Source organism: Palaemon carinicauda, chromosome 26 (genome assembly GCF_036898095.1).
Source record: "Palaemon carinicauda isolate YSFRI2023 chromosome 26, ASM3689809v2, whole genome shotgun sequence".
NCBI lineage: Eukaryota > Metazoa > Arthropoda > Malacostraca > Decapoda > Palaemonidae > Palaemon > Palaemon carinicauda.
In genome coordinates this window covers 85274343-85294460 of record NC_090750.1, presented here as the reverse complement: position 1 = coordinate 85294460, position 20118 = coordinate 85274343, and the positions used below count along the sequence as shown (strand labels likewise).

Below are 20118 nucleotides of genomic sequence, written 5' to 3'. Positions count from 1 at the left end.
GAGTTTTTGTTCTTTAAATTGATGTTCGGCCCTTTTAAATTGTAATTTTTTTCCTGGAATATTGTACCAAAAATTTCATCTAAAGTCATCACTAATATTTTCCCCGTGCTAGAAATTCAAATTAATTGTTTAAAGGCCAAACATACGTCATGGGAATATTTTATATTAGATTCAAAACCTATAAATAGCCCTTCAAATACAGTAAATGAATCTTTTATAACTGGTAAGGTTGGGCATATTGTGCTGTAATGTACTAGTTGTAGGACTCATAAAGGTTTTTTCATTTATAGTTGAAATACACAAAGGTGTTTACGTAATTGTTTTAAAAAGACATATATAGGGGAAAATAATTTTATGATTTTACCAGGTGTCACTATTATTTTTGTTTAGCCTCTCCAATTTTATTACATAGATATATTTTATTGGTGAATAGGTTATTTTCTTTAGTAGAGGCTAATTTTTTATTGCAAATCACAAATAAAAATTAAACTTATCAAAAATAAATTTTTATTATATTATTACAGATATATTAGACCAGTTAACAAACTTTAAACTGGTTGTCAGTGAAAAAAGCCAATGTTTGTCTTCATTTATTAGACTTCGTGTATGCATATCTTATAATTTTTTTCACTGCTTCATCCATTGTAATACAAAAAATAGGTTTGAATCTGGATAGAGAGAATAATGTAGTGGTACTTGATATTTTCTTTTTTCTTAAATGTACATGGGTTAGGCTAACATATTCAATCCAAAAACTATCAAACAAGCCAACAAACCTTTATTCATACTTGAAATTAAACCATTCTCTAAACTAAAGCAATATTTATGCTTATTAAACCAATATCATGAATAAAATTAAAGTAAAAGTTTAATCCTCTGACTTTGACCAAATGCAAAAACAAGAACAATAGCTTAGGCTAATAGTGTAAAGGTCATTTAATTAAATATACCATGAAGCTTTTCATTATCTAAACTTAAGTGAGCCATAGCTGTATAGGCTAATAGCATGGAAAAAAGTATAGGAAAAATTCTACCATTCAGCCTTTGTTAACCACATTTAAAAAAAAAAAAATAGCATAAGGGAAAAGACATATGAAATTTCTTATCCTTTGACATAATATAAGGTCATTAAGTTTTTCTGTCAAATGCTGTATGTTGACTTCATTGGAACATATCTTGAGTGTGTCGAATTTCTTCCAGTGGATGAAGCTATAGGAGGTTTGTCCCTTTTAATAAATTTCTTGGATCTCACTCCTTCACTCAATGTTTCGGAACTAACTCCTGGGCTTTTTCCTCTAGTTTGATGTAAGCATATTAGTAGAATCGGCAGTTCTTTTTCATTTAACCTCACTCGGTGCACTGTAGCCATTGTACTTTACCTCCTTTCTCGCTTAATTTCTTCATTGTCGCCGTCCAACCTCTCGCCTAACATTTATATTGGGGCAACTATGATGTTTTCCTCCCAGTCGCCCCTCGGAGCTGGATGTCTTTCCGAGATCCTGTGTCGGGTCATAACCTAAATTCATAAGCCCATATGACCCAAATTCATAAATCCAGTTTAGTTTATGATTTTTTTTTTTTTAGTGTTTTTTATTATGGAATTACAAAATACAGGTTGTGTTACTGAGGGACTAAAGCAAACTTACTTCCTCATTACGAGAGTATGTATTTTAAAATATTCATCATAATTCAGATAAGGGGGATACTGTATTTAAATAAAGATTGGTGTTAAATGGGCCTTCCTGTGACCTCTCCTGATGCTGAACTGTAAGTGTCGTTCTTACTCAACTAGTTTAGCATACAAAAAAAAAGACGTTGATTCGGTAACCTTGGAAAATTTATCTTTTCAGTGAGGTAAGAGGTATAAAATGAGTTGAAATTAAATAGTATTAATTTTCCTAAATGAATAAGGACCACAAAGTCTTTCAAAGACCAATTACTTTACTGTATTAGTAATTTAAGGTTTAGATTTAATGAATTACATTTAAGTAGCTTACATATACTCATTGATACATTAGAATGCAAATAAGTGTCAATTGCCATATATTGATTTGCACATATAAGTTACATCCCCAGTAACCTTTAAATATTTGGGACAAACATACACACACACACACACACATATATATATATATATATATATATATATATATATATATATATATATATATATATATATACACACTGTATATCCTTCCTGTATTGCATATAAAGTACAAATGCTAGGTAAGGTTGTGATGAAAATAAATTGAGAGTTTAGAATGAAAAAGTTAATTTTTATAGTAACTCAATTACCAGTTGTTTCTCCACCTCCCAACCTCTCTTTTCTTGCTGTCTTGTATCCAACATGCATGAACTCGGGGAAAATTAATTCCTAGTAATGGGTCCCCTGCCCCATTACTGAACTTTCACTTTTTGTCTGGAATGTAAAACCTTGTCTCTCAGTACTTCTGAGGAGGCGAATGGGGCTCAATATGATTGATCAGCTTGCATGTAAAGTTAAGTTTGATATTTTTAAAATGGTTTTATATCTCAATATTTTTTCTCTTATACCTATCCTCTATCACATTGCTACCTTGAATATTTTTCAAATGCTTTTTTGAGTTTCTATTGTCTTTGCTCGCAACTTTCCTCTGCCTTTTCCTCTGGACTTTTAGCCTTCCTTCACATCTGTATAAAAATTTACTTTCTTTTCCGCTTGCCTACTGCCAGTTTGAAGACTTCTCTTCAGTCAATGTTTTGTACAGGATCATGTACCATGTTATTTTTCGATATCCCATTCCTTATGTCACTACATATTACTACAACATTTTGGTGCTATACTAAATGGTGACATCTTGATACTCTGCTGTGGTTGGAGTGGTATAGTATGTATAAATGTGTAAATTTATAAAATTTCTAATTAAAATACTTTTATGAAATTATTGTAATTAGAAGAGTGGGAGTTTATAGTTTCACATTACTAGGAAACTGGAACAAACTTTGTAAGTAAATCTGTGCATATCAACACTACCTCAGAAGTAGGTAATTGATGGTTATGAAGATATAGAGAGAGAGAGACTTTAAAAAATTTTTTGTTACATGGACGTGAATGTAATAACATTCCTCTTTATTTTTAGATAAGAATCTATAGAAGGAAAACTTCTTTTCTAAGCTGTTGATATTTTTAGCACAATTTATTTGCCATTATTCAATTGTTTTTCTGATTTATTTTTGAGCTTTTTAACATTTTGTTATTTTTCATATACAGAGACAAAGGGAAATCTCCTCGAAAACAAATTGGAGATCTGATACTGCCAGAACCAGTGGATGAGATATCACTTGTAGGTCATCAGGAACAGCCCTCTGTGGGTTACTTGTTTGAATCGGGAGGTTAGTATTTTTGGTCGTGCTGTATTGCCAATAGCAATATTAATAAAAAAATATATGGTGAAAGATTAGTTTTTCTAATGGTGTTATGAGTGAAAGTCCTCTTGCTGTTATTTAACCCTATTACCCCCAGAAATTTCCAACCCTTAACCCCCAGGGGGTTATTTTTTTCCCAGCACATTTTGCAGTATATTTTTTTTGAATTGCTCTAACAGCCTTAATTTTTGTCATAGAGAGGTCAGGTTGGTCTCATTCTCTTGGAAAATGCCTGAATTTTCTCAAAAAATTATCAAAAATATAGCATTTTTTTGCAAGGACGTACCGGTACGTCCATGGGGGTAAAGGGATGGCTTTTGTGAAACGTACCAGTACGTCCTTTGGGGGTAAAAGGGTTAAGAGTTTTGTTTAGATGTAAAGTTTCTTATAAACAAGGATGAAACTCAAAAACTGTTCATTTTAACTTATAATATCAGTAAAGCACTGACTAGAAGTAAATCTTTGTTTTGATGTATTTTTTTATAGGTCACTGCTTGGTTCATTATATGTGTGGTTTATGGTCATCAAATGTAGAGCTAACCAGTGATGATATCATAAACAAAGTGGATATAGCTGTTGTTGCTGGTGCCAGCCAAAGATGTGCATCTTGTAAAAAGTTTGGAGCAACTATTCCATGCAAGGTATGTGTATTTTGTACTGTTGATTATTGTTATAAATCAGTGAGTATGATAATTTTTTATTAGCACAGCGGACTATTTTAAGGGGTTCTGTATAATTTTTTATGTGATATACTGTATTACGGTATTTGAATTCTCTGAATTTTTATCCAGTCAAATATGGAGAACGCATTTAGTGTTATTTAGTCTAAGTTCAGTGCCTCCAAGGTACAGTATCAAACTTTTCCATTCAGTTCCCTTTTAAAGTTTTACTTTGTTGGTCGGGTTAAACTAATTTTTATAACCATCTTATTTTATCTTTTCTATTATTCTCTCTGATAACTGAAGTTATACTTGTCAATTGACTTATTTATTAGTATGGTGTAGTAATAAAAGCTTCATTCAAACATGTCACTTTCTGGAATATTACATTAATAGAAAGGGTACAGGATTTTAACCTTTTTTTTACCACAGTGGTAGTATTGATTTTATCCTTTATTCTTCCTCTTGTTAAGAATGCTATTTTTGAGTGTTACAATTTTTCCCATTGTACCACTGTGGTAGAAAGGGAAATTTTTCCTTATTACTAATAACACCTGCCAAGAAATTACGGTATATCCAGATTTCAGCTTCAATTCAATTAATTTTCTCTACAACTTAATGAAAGCTGTTGTATAGAGTGTTTTGGTTAATACACTAATTTAATACCCTATTTCATGTAAATTCATTTCATTTAATTCTTGGATTTCTTAGGTACCAGGATGTCCTAAGTACTATCACTTTCCCTGTGCAATGTACGACGGTGCTCCCATGGATCTGAAGAGCGTTGCGATGGTGTGCCCGTCCCATGCTGACCGAAGCAGAGATATATGTGAGTTATCTTGTTTATTTAGATCACTAAAGTTCTTTCATGCCTTGAAAGTATAGTACCTCCATATACTTTTATGTTGGAAATTATATTACACCGAATCATATCTCCAAATGAGGCAGTGAATCGCTGAATAAAAGTAATAAAGTGAGTTGAATCATCAGTAGCCATTGTTTGGTCCTCTCTGGCCCTAGCTTGACACTGGTCATTTTTTAGGGCATTGTCACTTTCCCTTGCCTTTAGCATTCATGAGTGACGTTTAAACCCTTTAGAGTGTAAAGTAAATTGTTCATTTATTCAAATATTTATAGAAGATACTTACAATGGAAGGAGATATCATCTAGGTTAATGTGGGTAAGGGTTAGGTTGGGTAGGGAATGTTGGGCGTTTGTCAGTGCGTATGGGCCAGGTAGTGAGAAAAGTGAAGAAGAGCGGAATGAGTTCTGGAATGAATTAACTAGGTGTGTAGAAGGACTGGGTAGAAGGAATTATGTAGTTGTTATGGGTGACTTAAATGCTAGAGTGGGTGCTGGAGAGGTAGAAGGTGTCATTGGGAAATATGGCGTACCAGGTGAAAATGAGAGTGGTGAGAGACTGGTAGATATGTGTGTTGAACAAGAGATGGTAATAAGTGCTAGCTTTTTTAAAAAGAAAGATAAAAATAAGTATACATGGGTAAGAGTGGCAAATGGAAGAGTAGTAGAAAGGGCATTAATGGATTATGTGTTGATAACTAAAAGAATGTTTGGAAGATTGAAAGACGTGCACGTGTTTAGGGGTATGGCTAACGGTATGTCTGATCATTTTTTGGTGGAAGGAAAATTAGTTGTAGCAAAAGAGTGGGGGAATAGAGTAGGTGGATGTAAAAGGGAGCTAGTGAGGGTTGAAGAGCTAATAAAACCGGGGGTAAAGAGTAAATATCAGGAAAGGTTGAAAATGGCATATGACGAGGTGAGAGTAAGAGAAACTGGTAATTTAGAGGAGGAGTGGAAGTTAGCAAAAGAAAATTTTGTTGGGATTGCAAGTGATGTATGTGGCAAGAAGGTTGTTGGAGGCAGCATGAGGAAGGGCAGTGAATGGTGGAATGAAGGAGTGAAGGTAAAAGTGGAAGAGAAAAAGAGGGCTTTTGAAGAATGGCTGCAGAGTAATAGTATAGAGAAGTATGAAAAATATAGAGAGCAAAAGGTGGAAGTAAAGCGCAAGGTACGTGAGGCAAAGAGGGCAGCTGACCTGAGGTGGGGTCAGGGACTGGGTCAGTCATATGAAGAGAATAAGAAGAAGTTTTGGAAAGAAGTGAAGAGAGTAAGGAAGGCCGGCGCAAGAATTGAAGAGACAGTGAAAGATGGAAATGGAAGGTTGTTAAAAGGAGAGGAGGCAAGGAAAAGGTGGGCGGAATATTTTGAAAGTTTGCTGAATGTTGAGGATGATAGGGAGGCAGATATAATTGCGGTTCCAGGTGTTGAGGTGCCAGTGATGGGAGATGAGAATGAGAGAGAGATTACAATAGATGAAGTGAGGAGAGCACTAGATGAAACAAGAGTAGGAAAAGCATCGGGTATGGATGGTGTGAAAGCTGAGATGTTGAAGGAAGGGGGTGTGACTGTACTTGAATGGTTGGTGAGATTGTTTAATGTGTGTTTTGTGTTGTCAATGGTACCAGTAGATTGGGTCTGTGCATGTATTGTACCACTATATAAGGGTAAGGGAGATGTGCATGAGTGTTGTAATTCAAGAGGTATTAGTTTGTTGAGTGTAGTTGGAAAAGTGTATGGTAGAATACTGATTAATAGGATTAAGGATAAAACAGAGAATGCAATCTTGGAAGTACAGGGTGGTTTTAGAAGAGGTAGGGGTTGTATGAATCAGATTTTTACAGTTAGGCAGATATGCGAGAAATATTTAGCAAAAGGTAAGGAGGTGTATGTTGCGTTTATGGATCTGGAGAAAGCATATGATAGAGTTGATAGGGAAGCAATGTGGAATGTGATGAGGTTATATGGAGTTGGTGGAAGGTTGTTGCAAGCAGTGAAAAGTTTCTACACAGGTAGTAAAGCATGTGTTAGAATAGGAAATGAGGTGAGCGATTGGTTTCCGGTGAGAGTGGGGCTGAGACAGGGATGTGTGATGTCGCCGTGGCTGTTTAACTTGTATGTTGATGGAGTGGTGAGAGAGGTGAATGCTAGAGTGCTTGGACGAGGATTAAAACTGGTAGGCGAGAATGATCATGAATGGGAGGTAAATCAGTTGTTGTTTGCGGATGATACTGTACTGGTAGCAGACACAGAAGAGAAGCTTGACCGACTAGTGACAGAATTTGGAAGGGTGTGTGAGAGAAGGAAGTTGAGAGTTAATGTGGGTAAGAGTAAGGTTATGAGATGTACGAGAAGGGAAGGTGGTGCAAGGTTGAAAGTCATGTTGAATGGAGAGTTACTTGAGGAGGTGGATCAGTTTAAGTACTTGGGGTCTGTTGTTGCAGCAAATGGTGGAGTGGAAGCAGATGTACGTCAGAGAGTGAATGAAGGTTGCAAAGTGTTGGGGGCAGTTAAGGGAGTAGTAAAAAATAGAGGATTGGGCATGAATGTAAAGAGAGTTCTATTTGAGAAAGTGATTGTACCAACTGTGATGTATGGATCGGAGTTGTGGGGAATGAAAGTGATGGAGAGACAGAAATTGAATGTGTTTGAGATGAAGTGTCTGAGGAGTATGGCTGGTGTATCTCGAGTAGATAGGGTTAGGAACGAAGTGGTGAGGGTGAGAACGGGTGTAAGAAATGAGTTAGCGGCTAGAGTGGATATGAATGTGTTGAGGTGGTTTGGCCATGTTGAGAGAATGGAAAATGGCTGTCTGCTAAAGAAGGTGATGAATGCAAGAGTTGATGGGAGAAGTACAAGAGGAAGGCCAAGGTTTGGGTGGATGGATGGTGTGAAGAAAGCTCTGGGTGATAGGAGGATAGATGTGAGAGAGGCAAGAGAGCGTGCTAGAAATAGGAATGAATGGCGAGCGATTGTGACGCAGTTCCGGTAGGCCCTGCTGCTTCCTCCGGTGCCTTAGATGACCGCGGAGGTAGCAGCAGTAGGGGACTCAGCAGTATGAAGCTTCATCTGTGGTGGAAATGTGGGAGGTTGGGCTGTGGCACCCTAGCAGTACCAGCTGAACTCGGCTGAGTCCCTGGTTAGGCTGGAGGAACGTAGAGAGTAGAGGTCCCCTTTTTGTTTTGTTTCTTGTTGTTGTCGGCTACCCCCCAAAATTGGGGGAAGTGCCTTTGGTATATGTATGTATGTATGTATGTACTTACAATACAAATATTTTAAGAAATTTTATCCATTACTTAGTGTTAAATGTGTTGGTTTTACCATAATTATTCATAAAATTGCTCTACATATATTTTGACAGGCCAAACCCTTCAATCAAGATTTACTTTATTAGGGTTAATTGATATTAATAGGTTTTTATTGAGTTTCTAAATTAAAAGACCGGTTTATTGTTTATAAACTAGGTAGAGGCTGCTAATATAAGCTTTATAGCAAATTTTGAAAAATGTAGATGAGTAATTGAACTACATTAGTACCTCAACTTATAAAAAATACAAAACTTCATCTGAGCAGATTTCATTCCTTATTGGACAGCCCCAAAGATGGGGTGTCACCCTCCCCCCAAAAAAGTATTGTTGAGATAAAAAGCCCATTACATTTACATGCATAAAGATGCTGAAATAAATGAGAGGTATGAGCCTGTCAACTTCTGTTGACTGACCTATCGATGTCTACACAGCTGCTTTTACCCTTATTTTTTGGGGTGGCTACATTATCACCAACATGAAATATTATGGATTTTATGTAAATGGCATCCCTTGTTTGTGTGTCCGTAGGTGTGTTAAGTAACTTTGTAAATCACTCACTCACTTGCTCTACTGGCTCCTGGCCCATGTCCTTAGCTGCCTCCACAAGACTCCTCCACTCTTCCCTATCCAGTGCGCTATATCTTTATTATTTTTCCTATTAGTCTATTTAGACATTTTTAGTACAGTGCATAGCACATACTGCAATGTCTTAGGTATGAATATCATGAGTATTTTTGGTTAAGAGTGAATGCATAAACCGTTGTCCATTAGGCAAACTTGGCAACTAAAATTTTTAGAATTTTGTCCACCAAAACCACTATAAAATTGACAGAATTACTCTACAATATTTATTGTGCTATTTATCTTTATTCATTAGTTGTGGTGGCTGATGTGGTAATGTCCCTGACTGGTGAACGCCAGACTGGGGTTCAAGTCCCTCTCAAACTCGTTAGTTTCTTTGGTTGCTGCAACCTCACCAACTCATTAGTTTCTTTGGTTGCTGCAACCTCACCATCCCTGTGAGCTAAGGAGGGGCAGTTTGGGGTAGCATTAGTCTATCTGCTGAGTCATCAGTAGCCATTGCCTGGCCCTTCTTGGTCCTAGCTTGGGTGTAGAGGGGGCTTGGGCACTGATCATATGCTGTTTAGCACTGCACTGTATAACAAATTAATTAAAATGCCTGATTTACTGTGGAGTCCTGGATATGAATTCACATATATTAGCCAGAATATCCTCAATATGCTGAGGGTGCGATGTTTGAACAGTGATATGGCAGGTGATAACAATATGTTGAGAAGAGATGCTTTTATCTGTGTACATTTGATCTCATCCTTCCTATTGCACAATTTTAACTGCCAATTGCGTACAGTAAATCAAAGGGCAGTAGGAATGCAGAATTAATGAGTTCTGCATAGTAAATATTTACTTTGTAAATTAATGTCAATCTATTTAAGATGATAAAAATGTAGTATAGAAATAAAATGTTATAAAATTGTCTTATCAATATAATCTATCTGAGGATTTAATGATTATTTGACAAAGGAAAAATTTTGTAAAACGTGTAAATAAAAAATAAAAATTATATACAGACTTGTCCACGCCATTATATTTAAGATTCCAGGTAACTAATTATACCCATCATATTGATACGGAAAGGTGGCTGACAGAAAAAGACAAGATTTTTATATAGTTACAGCAATATCTAGTTTCTACACCCTGGTTTCTCCCATATGTGAACTGACTGGTATTAACAGAATTATTAGTTAAAATCTACTTGAAACTCAGGATTTTATTAAATATTCCTTAAGCAGGAAGCCAGAAAATCCAATTTGAAGTAGTTTAGTAATGAAAATTTGATGGCTAAACACAAAATCTGTGCATTCCATTCATGCATTATATTATTGATCACTCCATAAGTCATGCTGGCAATTATATTTAAATGTAGAGGAAGGTTATTGAAGCAAATGAAGTAAGTTTTAATAAAAACTTTCTTAATGTCATGTACTCTTCATTTTGTAATGAATACAGTAGCTTTGACAAGAATAGACAAAAAAGATTTTTGCCAAGGTACTATATATGAAAAACTTACTCCAGCTGGCAAGAGGCACTGGTAGATGAAGCAGTAGTGTAAACAACATCCCCCTCCAACCGTTGCCATCTTGATTTTGCAATAAATCATATACCATTTTACGTTACAATATGCTTGTGGGTCATAGGTATTTCAAAGTCAAGTGTAGGCAATATTATAGGCCTATTTTTACCTAATAGATTATTACCATGTAAGAGAAAGTGAAACCTATGAAACATCCAAGAAGTTGAGGTACTATTGTATTTTTTTCACAATAAGGAAAACTAGATTTAATTAAGAGTGAAATAGTTGTATGATCCTGTTATGTTCTTAAATGCGAAGATATTTAAAAAATTATGCTGTATACAGTGCTGTATTTATAGTTTTAAAAGTCTTCTTCATATTTGTATACATCACTCAAAAGCGGGTGAATCTTAGAATCCTTGCTTAATAATAATATTTTCTTTTACACAGTAGTGGATATGGCATGCATGATTTGTGAGCACTCGTCACCTGAGAGTTCGCTAATTTTCTGTTCGAATTGTGGCAACCATTACCATGGCATGTGTCTAAAGCCACCACTAACAGCTGTGCCAGCAGTGAGAACTGGCTGGCAGTGTCCAGATTGCAAGATGTGTCAGGTAAGGGAAATGGTAAAAGTATTTTGTGTTCAGTAGATATGAGCTTTTGCGTGCTCAGTCACTATTGCACCACTGCCTTAACTTTTTGAAATGTGAAAGTTTTATGTACAAAAGCCATGTAAGTCTCTGTAGATAATAGTGTGCCATAATGTAGTAGTAGAAGGCCTAAAGTACAAATGGTGGCTGTTAATTGTGTATCACTCTTGACTCTTGATGTGGCTGTGTTTAGTTTTAGTCAATTTTCTTCATGTATATTACAGACATCTAGTAATGAAGAATTAGGGTAGTATATTTGTATCCCTTCTTTTTCCCTGAACAGGAACCAGAATTCAGCACAAACCATTAACCCTCTTCAAGTTGTCCTTATTTTTCCCTTGTCCAGGTTACGTTATTGTTGTTTGAATATACTCTAGATAAGGACCCTGATAGCTTTTAGGGGATGATATAAATTTAAATGGTAGAAGCTGTGGCCACTATTTTATATTTTTGTATCAAATATCATTGCTAGGTGTTTTCATAAATTCATTGTAGTAAGAGTGTGTGCACTCGTACAAAAGCACATTTGCGCACAGGTTTGTTGTTGGTGGGTATAGTTTTTGGAGTCACTTTAGTCACTTGATGATTGATGAATTAACCAGTTTAGGAACTTGTTGAGAATTTAAATAAGAAATATACATTAAAATTTTTTTGCGGGGGATTTATGGTTAAGAAATTTAGTTATATAGTTGTTTGTTGGATTTAGTTGTATATCATTTAAAGAAAGTTGTTTATTCTTTTTCGCTATGTATCTCAAACTACTTGTCTCTTTGGCATATGAAAGAAATTTTCTTTGCATCATGTCTGACACCAGAACACAGTTTCTTGCAACTAACACCAGAACACTTTTCATAGTTGAACTGTCAGTATGTCAGGCTAAAATTCATAGATTTATATCTTCCAACTTACCAGCACTGTTGTGACTGTGGTCAACATATTCCAGAAACTTAACTGATCTTTATAGTAGGAATAGGAAAACTATAAGTATTTGAGTCATCAGCGTTAGGTCTGTGGTGGCCATTTTTGAGCAAATCCATTTGTAAACTTTGTTTGCCTTGCACTACATACCAACTGTTCCATAAAGTTTTCTATGGCCTATGCCTGTACTGTCAATACTTTCTTTTCCTTTTCTTACAATTCATCCCTTTACACTCTTCCCAGCGATGCCCAGCTTCTGCATTTTCCATATCCAACTTCTCGTTTTTTTTAACAACCGGTCTTTTGGACTTCCTTATGAATGCCTGAAAAAAAAAAAATGAAGGTTGACCTGTTTAAATTACTTTTTGTAGTTCGTAGTCAAAGTTTTCCGTGTAAAGTTGTAAATCAAGGTGAATTTTGTAGGAATGTAGGGCTTATTTTTTTGGGGGGGGATTAATTTAATCTGAATTCATGTCTTTGTGATCTTCAAAATTGGAGGTTTTGGCGATTTTTAGATATTGACATAACAAAATGACGAGATTAAGTCGTCCTTTCTGAAAAAAACTATGGTTAAATTTCCAGGATTTTTATTAATGTTTTTAACATTTTTAATTTTGTAAAACCATTGTTTCCAATGTACCTAATGATATGTTGCAATAAAAATGTCTGATGATATTTGTAATTAAGATAAAAAAAACTAATTTGGAGTTAGTAGTGGTGCAGAGGTCATCATTAATTAATTGATTTACTTATGCTTAATCATAGTCATTTGTAATGTAGTTAATGTTACAGTATTTTTTTTTTCAAAATACTGTACTTTGATCATTTTTTCTAGCTTGGGTTTTGATGTAGTGGTTCCTTTGTATCATACACATTACACTTGATACAAAAACCATTTTTGTTATGGTGTTAAGTTAGAAGATATAATAGTGCATGAAGTATCTGTATGAATGAAAAGCTAAAGCGTTTTTGGATCTCTGGAAAGTATATTTTTGACTGACCATTTAAGTCCACTTAAGGTGTAGATTGATGAATGTCTGATGTTTATTTGAGGAGGCCAATTTTTCAAGCTTGATTCGGGGATTAGGTTCACATCAAGGGGTTAAGTTCTTCTAAATGTTAATGATGAAATGTAGGTTATAATGATTTTCGTCTGTCAAAGTACATATCGCTTTGTAAGCATTTCTTTGTTACTATAATAATGATTCCAGAAAAGTCTAGGTTTGTCATATTTGCCGTAGATGCTACAGTGATGACTAAATTGTCCGTGTATTTGTAATTAAGAAAACTTCTGAGTAAATAGGGTGTTTTCAAGATTTGCTGAACTTAGGCAACTCTCCCAATAACAACAAATAGGTATTTTATCTCCTTGGGTTTGTCATTTGCAAGGTCAACTTATTTTATAGATTAGTATGAAACTGATAATGTATCATTAGCAAGCTCTTTTCATACTAATATAAACTAGTATACATACTAGTATGTATGAAGATGGGGAAGAAAGGTAGTCAATTTTAGGTGTACCTCAAAACCAAGTAGTGTATCACATATAATTAAGGAATATGGGCATAGGCCCATGTGAGAAATGTAGTATCAAAAGATAGATGTCGTAGGAAAAAAACTAAATTCACACCATAGTGCCTTATAGAAACTTAGGAAAAATATGAAGATGGCGATAGTGAACACAGAAAATTCCTGAGATTGCCTATGTTCATATAAAACCCGGATGTTGTGTTCATTTGATTATTTGTTGGATAGGCTGGGCAGTATTTTGCTAGATACTGTTAGAGTTGAAGTTGCTGCTCTGATGAGGTGGAACCTATTGTTAGAAATCTAATGCCGTGTTCTTGGTTGGTTAATTAGTGTTAAATTTACAAAATCACTGTTAATGTAATCTTCTAGTATTGAATTAATTGTTTTTATTTATGAATAACGTGATATTCTGGTTGTTGGAAATAATTTTATGATCCTTTGAAGGAAGATTGTGACTCTACCTCTTGTTTAAATTGCATTTACCGACATAACATAAAAAGAAATGGGTTTCTATTTTGAAGTAGCTTATTGACATTGACCTTTTATAGCATCTTCTTTCAGATTTCAAGTACTGGATCACTACCATGCCATTACCATTCGTACTTTAAGATATCTATAGTCCATTTCTTTTAGCGATGCATATTTGCACCGACTCGTAGCGGTGCCCTTTTAGCTCGGAAAAGTTTCCGGATCGCTGATTGGTTGGACAAGATAATTCTAACCAATCAGCGATCAGGAAACTTTTCCGAGCTAAAAGGGCACCGCCGCGAGTCGGTGCAAATATGCATCGCTAAAAGAAATAGACTATAGTTGTTTCCTTCTATTACAGGTTATTTTATTCTCCAGACTTGGCTATACTTTTCTAGCACATTATTGATACATTGCAAAGTATCTTCTCAGATTCATATATAGTTGTTGGGGGAAATTATTTCACTAACACTTAGTGGTTCATACACATATTTCCGTTAGTGTTTTTCTGAAAGTATTTTATCATTAATTTATTAAAAAAAAAGATATTTTTCATATTGGAAAGTTATTGAGTAAATTCGTGATCGTAGAATATATTTGTACATACCCAATTTACTGTATTTGACTGTATTTATCAATATGCATTATTTTAAATGTATACACATTTATAATGACATGTCCATATAATTTGGGTTGTAGATTTTCATAGGATAAATCCAAATGTTTTGGGTAAAAAAATGCGTTACATAAATAGCCAGACTTACATATCATGTGAATGTCATAGGTTTGCCTTTAAGAAAAGATCTCTTTTTGAGGGGAGGCCGGGGGGTTAGGGAATGATTGATTGATTGATTGATTTTGGGGAATGAACACAGTGAATAGTATCTTAAGACTTTCAGAATTAGAATATGAATCAAGTTAGTTACACAATGTTTAAGATCATGACACAGATCAGGAAAGATTGAAGAGTGAAAAGTAGATACATGCATACATGTCAAAGGCAAGTGGACTGAGAAAGATAATTTCATCTTCTCCTTGACTCAACCTTTATTGAGACTAATTGAAACTGAGGACAAATTAATTACTGGGTTTCTTCAGTTCATCATCATTTATCCATATCTTTTTGCATACATTACTAGCTTCTGCTTGGAACTTGGGGTTTCAGTTTCTCTAACATTTTTCTTGGTTACACAAGTTGTAGTTATAATTTCTGCTACTTTAAGTGGACATAAAACATATTGGCTGTCAAAAAATTAACCTAAAGCATTGCTTTTAAAAATCTGATAATGTAATAAATTTTATTAACCTTTATGTTTGCAATTCTTTATAAAAAAGCTGTGTTAAAAAAAAAATTATTAAATATTGGTTTTGTTAATCAGGCTCTGTGTCTGTTAATGTGTTGTTGTTTAATGGTAGGTAGTGTCACACCATGAGAATTTAATTCATCTTTCCGTTAGATTTATCTCCATTCTCCATGCATGATAGTAATCCCTTTGTTGTGTCCCTTCCCCTGTTGTGCAGATGTGTCGGCAGCCAAGCGATGATCTCGTGTGTGGGGTGTGTGACAAGGCGTACCATATGGTGTGTGCCCGCCCTTTTGGCCTCTCCCTTCTCAAAACAGGGTGGAAATGCAAGGTAAAATAAAGAATAAAGATAAAAAAAGACAATGAGACTTTAAAAGACTCTGGCATGCCCCGTTGATCGCTGCTTGGGCCTCTCTAGGGTCTGCTTTATAGATTTCTGCTTTAGGTTTTTGTAAATTAAAACCTTAGATTGCATTGCTATAATCAAATTTGTTGACTTCAAGTTTTTTTTTCAGTTTCAACATTGACCATTTACAGAAATCTATGTAGTTAGATCTGTGAGAAGTGCTGTATTAGATTTACAGGTTACTGTGTATGGTATTTATTAATAGCTTTTATGTAGCACTGTAAAATGTGTGGAATGCAATTGCTTTTTATAATTTGTACATATGTTTTTAACTCACATTTCATGTTATATACTAACATTTCTTTGTTTTTTAACAGATTTAATGTTTAAGGTTGTGTTGAAGGCCATTTATCTTATAGGTATTACCCCTAGTCAGGAAATAAAAAGTTTTGAATTGTGTTTGTTGGTAAGCTTGTTCAAAAGTTCTTTTCCAGCACTGAAAATACCATGTTAATTATTTTCGTTGCCCATAATCCTGGAACGGACATCAGTTTTTCCTTTGTCAAAGCTAATTTTTTTTTTTTTTTTTTTTTTTTTTTTTAAGTGGTTACTATTTGCAGTAGTGAGACACTCGACACAATCCCCAGTTAGCCATGATGTCTCTGGTCCTTGGAATATCCTTTACATTATGAGATTGGTTTTGCTCTTTTTTTATTATCGTACGCTAATTTTATAGATGGTAATTGTGCTTGAGATGGTTTTGGAATTAAGACAATGGCGTTAGATTTTGTGTTGGGAATTAAGACTATAGCAAGGATTGAAGCTAGAAGGATTGAATTATATTGTAAGTTGTATTGCCAGGTCCTCATGTTACTAGTATTCTTTTTTTTCTCTGAGTGCTGCATTTTTATCTATTAAGGTATCTTTAGTGCTTGCTTAATCTTGTGTCTTCAGTTGTTACTTATGTGTAACTGTACTGTACTTTTTATTTTGAAAAAAATATGCATACCAATTTGCTCTATTTTGTAATGTCTTCAGTCTTTTTAACTCGGTGGTTTCTTCTTATTTAATTTACTTTTTAATGATCTCTTAACGTCTGTTTTAGTTCATTGCTTAAAGGCGTGAAATATATTGCAATTATTTTGAATTGTAGAAAGTTCTTTTGATTTTGGAATGTATATTAACATCAGATGTTACTTTTGAGTTATTGGGTAATTTTTTTTAGTTTGAAGATAATTTTGATAAGTTTTGAATATCTAGCTAAGGGAATTATTTGAAGAGTTGTTCCTGATGCTTATTACTCATACTTATCTTATTAACTTTCGATTGAAAATATTACAGTATTTTTGTGCTTTTTTTTAGTATTGTTAAAATCTTATGCCTTGGAAATATTCATGTTGATGAAGGACCTATCTTCTTGCATAATTTAGCTCAGCTGCTGACATAATTTCCATATCTAGTATATTATGTCGAGGTTTTTCAATTGGTTTATCTGATGGCTTATTCCATTAACCCTTTTACCCCCAGGCTCTTTGGAAATTTCCAACCCTTAACCCCCAAGGGGTTATTTTTTCCCCATCACATTTTGCAGTATATTTTTTTTAAATTGCTCTAACAGCCTTAATTTTTGTCATAGAGAGGTCAGGTTGGTCTCATTCTCTTGGAAAATGCCTGAATTTTCTCAAAAAATTATAAAAGATATGAAAGAAAAAATTTTTATAGCATTTTTTTGCAAGGACGTACCGGTACGTCCATGGGGGTGAAGGGATGAGTTTTGTGAAACGTACCAGTACATCCTTTGGGGGTAGAAGGGTTAATCATAATGCCTCATGTCTGGAATATATTCAACAACCTGGATGAGTGTATTTCATATAGGAAAATTTATAATTCATGATAAGGATTAAACTCATATAATTTGATCATTTCAAAGTTTTGCTCTGGAATATTTAAGTGATAGATTATGCTTTTTTCTTTTTTTGCAAATTAATCTATTTGCTTGTTAAGGGGTTTTGCTTTGGAATATTTAAATGACAGATTATGCTTTTGTTTTGCAAATGAATCTATTTGTTTGTTAAGGGGTTCATAGGAATTTTATTATGTTTATTTCTTTATAATATAATGACCAAATATTTACATCTTATTTACAAAGATTAAATTTAGATAATTAAGATATTAATAATGACAATTTGAGTTTGGCAGCCTTTAAATATCTCTTCTCAACATCAAAGAAACCTTCACATTGACAATTCCTTGGTGTGCTGTAAGCTGCTTTGCCTTTTGAAATCAACTCATTTTCTCTTCGTTGGGTAGGGGCACTACTTACTGGTTCTTGGTATCATCTCCATAGTCCTTGCAGAACGATTCATTTCTATAATTCTCCCCTGATGTTCATATGGCCTCTTTCCGAAATCAGCTTATATTGATGTTACCCCCCAAAAAACTGAAAATTTACTGTTTTCTTCCCTTCAGGGGGCTAATGTTTCTCACCTACCAATAAGACAACTAATGGCAAATGGCATCAACCATGGTGTGACTAGCCAGCATCATCTTGCCTTGTCTTCAGTTTTCTCGTCGTGCTGATTTCAATAAGGTTATTGCACAGCTTTAGATTAAAAAATCCATTTACTAGTAGTTATTTGGGATGTCTTCTCTTGGATTTGAAAGAAATTACTGTACAGAGACTAGTCGACATAACTGCTGGTATTTCTGGTGACATGTGGTTACGACATTCGTCAAAACATAAAAATTAGTTATAAAGCGCCAAATAGAGGTGTTAGAAAGTGCAAGTTAAAACGTAAAATTTAGTATTTGAAATCGGCGTATAATAATGTACAATATTAGAAATTAGCAAAAAATACAAATCAAGGCGTAAAATTTAGTTACAAATTGCCAAATAGCATAATATCAAGTGTGAAAATAAAAATTTGGGTTCAATAGGTATGGGTATTCAGGTACCCATACAATTTGGAGAAGTCTTCTGATCCTTACTAGAAGAGTATTTAGTTGGGAATGACAATGGCCAAAGTTCCTATTCAAGTTTTTCTGTTTGAAAAGAGGATTCAGTCTTCTCTGTTCTCTGCTCTTGTTAGAAAAGTTCAAGAAGATGAAGTCAACTTCATTTTAGATGTGGATGACATTTCTAGTCACCATGGATTTCTTAGTGAAACTCATTCCATTTGACTGTCAAAATATGTTCCAATATAATCTCAGCTGGAATTGGAATGGAATAATTTATGTAGACACAATGTCAGTTCTAGTTATGAAGAATTTAAACTTCAATTCCTGAATTGTTGGGACAACCTCCTTTGATTATCCCAGGCATTTTCCTTAGAGGTAAGGATTCCAAACCTCTTTCGTTCACGGAGGCCTCACAGAAAGGGTGCGGATCAATGCCTTTATTCTCCCGGTGGTTGGGGGGGAATGGACAACACAGGAATAAACTCTTCATATCAATAGCCTGGAGCTTCTAGCCTTGTTATAGCCCTTCATGCTCAGGTGTCGGGGTTTTCAGACAACACTCTTGACTTGGCTAAATTTGAGGGGAGTAGTCCTTCTTTATCTGTTTCTACCAGGCAGACTGAACATCTTGGCAGGTCATTTAAGCAGAAAATTTTTTTTTTTTTCTTCCAAATGAACGGTCTTTGCTTCCGGAATTACATGTAGAGATTTGGAATTGGCCGGAACAACCAAATGTAGACACGCTTGCAATATCTTTAAAAAGTACGAAGTGGTCTTTTGTTCTCCCGTTCTAGATCTACTTAATATGAAAAGGGGATGCCCTGTTAGTGGTTAAATCTAGATCTGTAAGCCTTTATCCCATTTGCCATGATTAACAGGCGATGAACAAGTTCTGGGCATCAATGAACAGCAGAATAATGCTGGTTTCACCGTATTGGCTTTAAAAAGTGTTTTACAGCTGTCTTCTGTTGGAATATTGGACAACATTGCCGTACAAAACCACTTTTCTCAATGTCCTTTGAGAATGGTGCATCTAAACCCTTACTTGCCACATCAGACCCCATGGAGACATTATTCTCAGCTAAAAAAGGTTTTCAAGGGTCAAATTTTTTATTATAGGTTGAAGATTGTATACTAATAAGCTTTATCAAAGTTAATGGACTTAATTTTTATTGGTGCAAATCAAGAAAAATGTCAGTAAGTGGGAATAGTTAGGGTATTATTGTTACAGTTTTGCATTTCTTTTATGATGAAAAGAATATGTCCATTTCAGCTACTAAGGGCTATGGATACAACCTTGATCATGTACTCAAGCATCTAGGATTACATTTATTTATTTCAGGTATTGTTTTAAATCTTAAATATTTTTTCATTGCAAGCCTCCAGTAGTCAGAGGAGTTCCTCATAAATTTGATATATTATTACTATGTTGAAAAAGTTCTGATTTTAAGTACAGTATTTGAAAACTACACTATTTTCATAATGTCATTAGTGAGCTACAAGTTCTGTTCTTACAAGGTAGGTTTTGGATAATGTAAGATAATCTTTCTTTGAACTAGATTGCTGGGCTTTATGTGTCATAGTAGTGGCTTAAGATAGTTTTTTTATTGGTGAATTTA

General features: G+C 34.6%; 1 protein-coding gene across 17 annotated transcripts in view; it reads left to right on the top strand.

The window, feature by feature from the left end:
• Positions 1-20118, top strand: part of LOC137619649 (histone-lysine N-methyltransferase 2C-like) — a 163718-nt gene that overhangs the window by 28959 nt on the left and 114641 nt on the right. For 16 of the 17 annotated variants that reach the window (XM_068349868.1, XM_068349877.1, XM_068349874.1 and 13 more), the window contains 5 exons: positions 3251-3372; positions 3892-4046; positions 4776-4893; positions 10773-10939; positions 15413-15526. In XM_068349868.1, the coding sequence (XP_068205969.1) occupies positions 3251-3372; positions 3892-4046; positions 4776-4893; positions 10773-10939; positions 15413-15526 (676 nt within the window). The remainder of the gene's footprint in view (positions 1-3250; positions 3373-3891; positions 4047-4775; positions 4894-10772; positions 10940-15412; positions 15527-20118) is intronic. The other variant, XM_068349873.1, reaches the window with a different exon arrangement.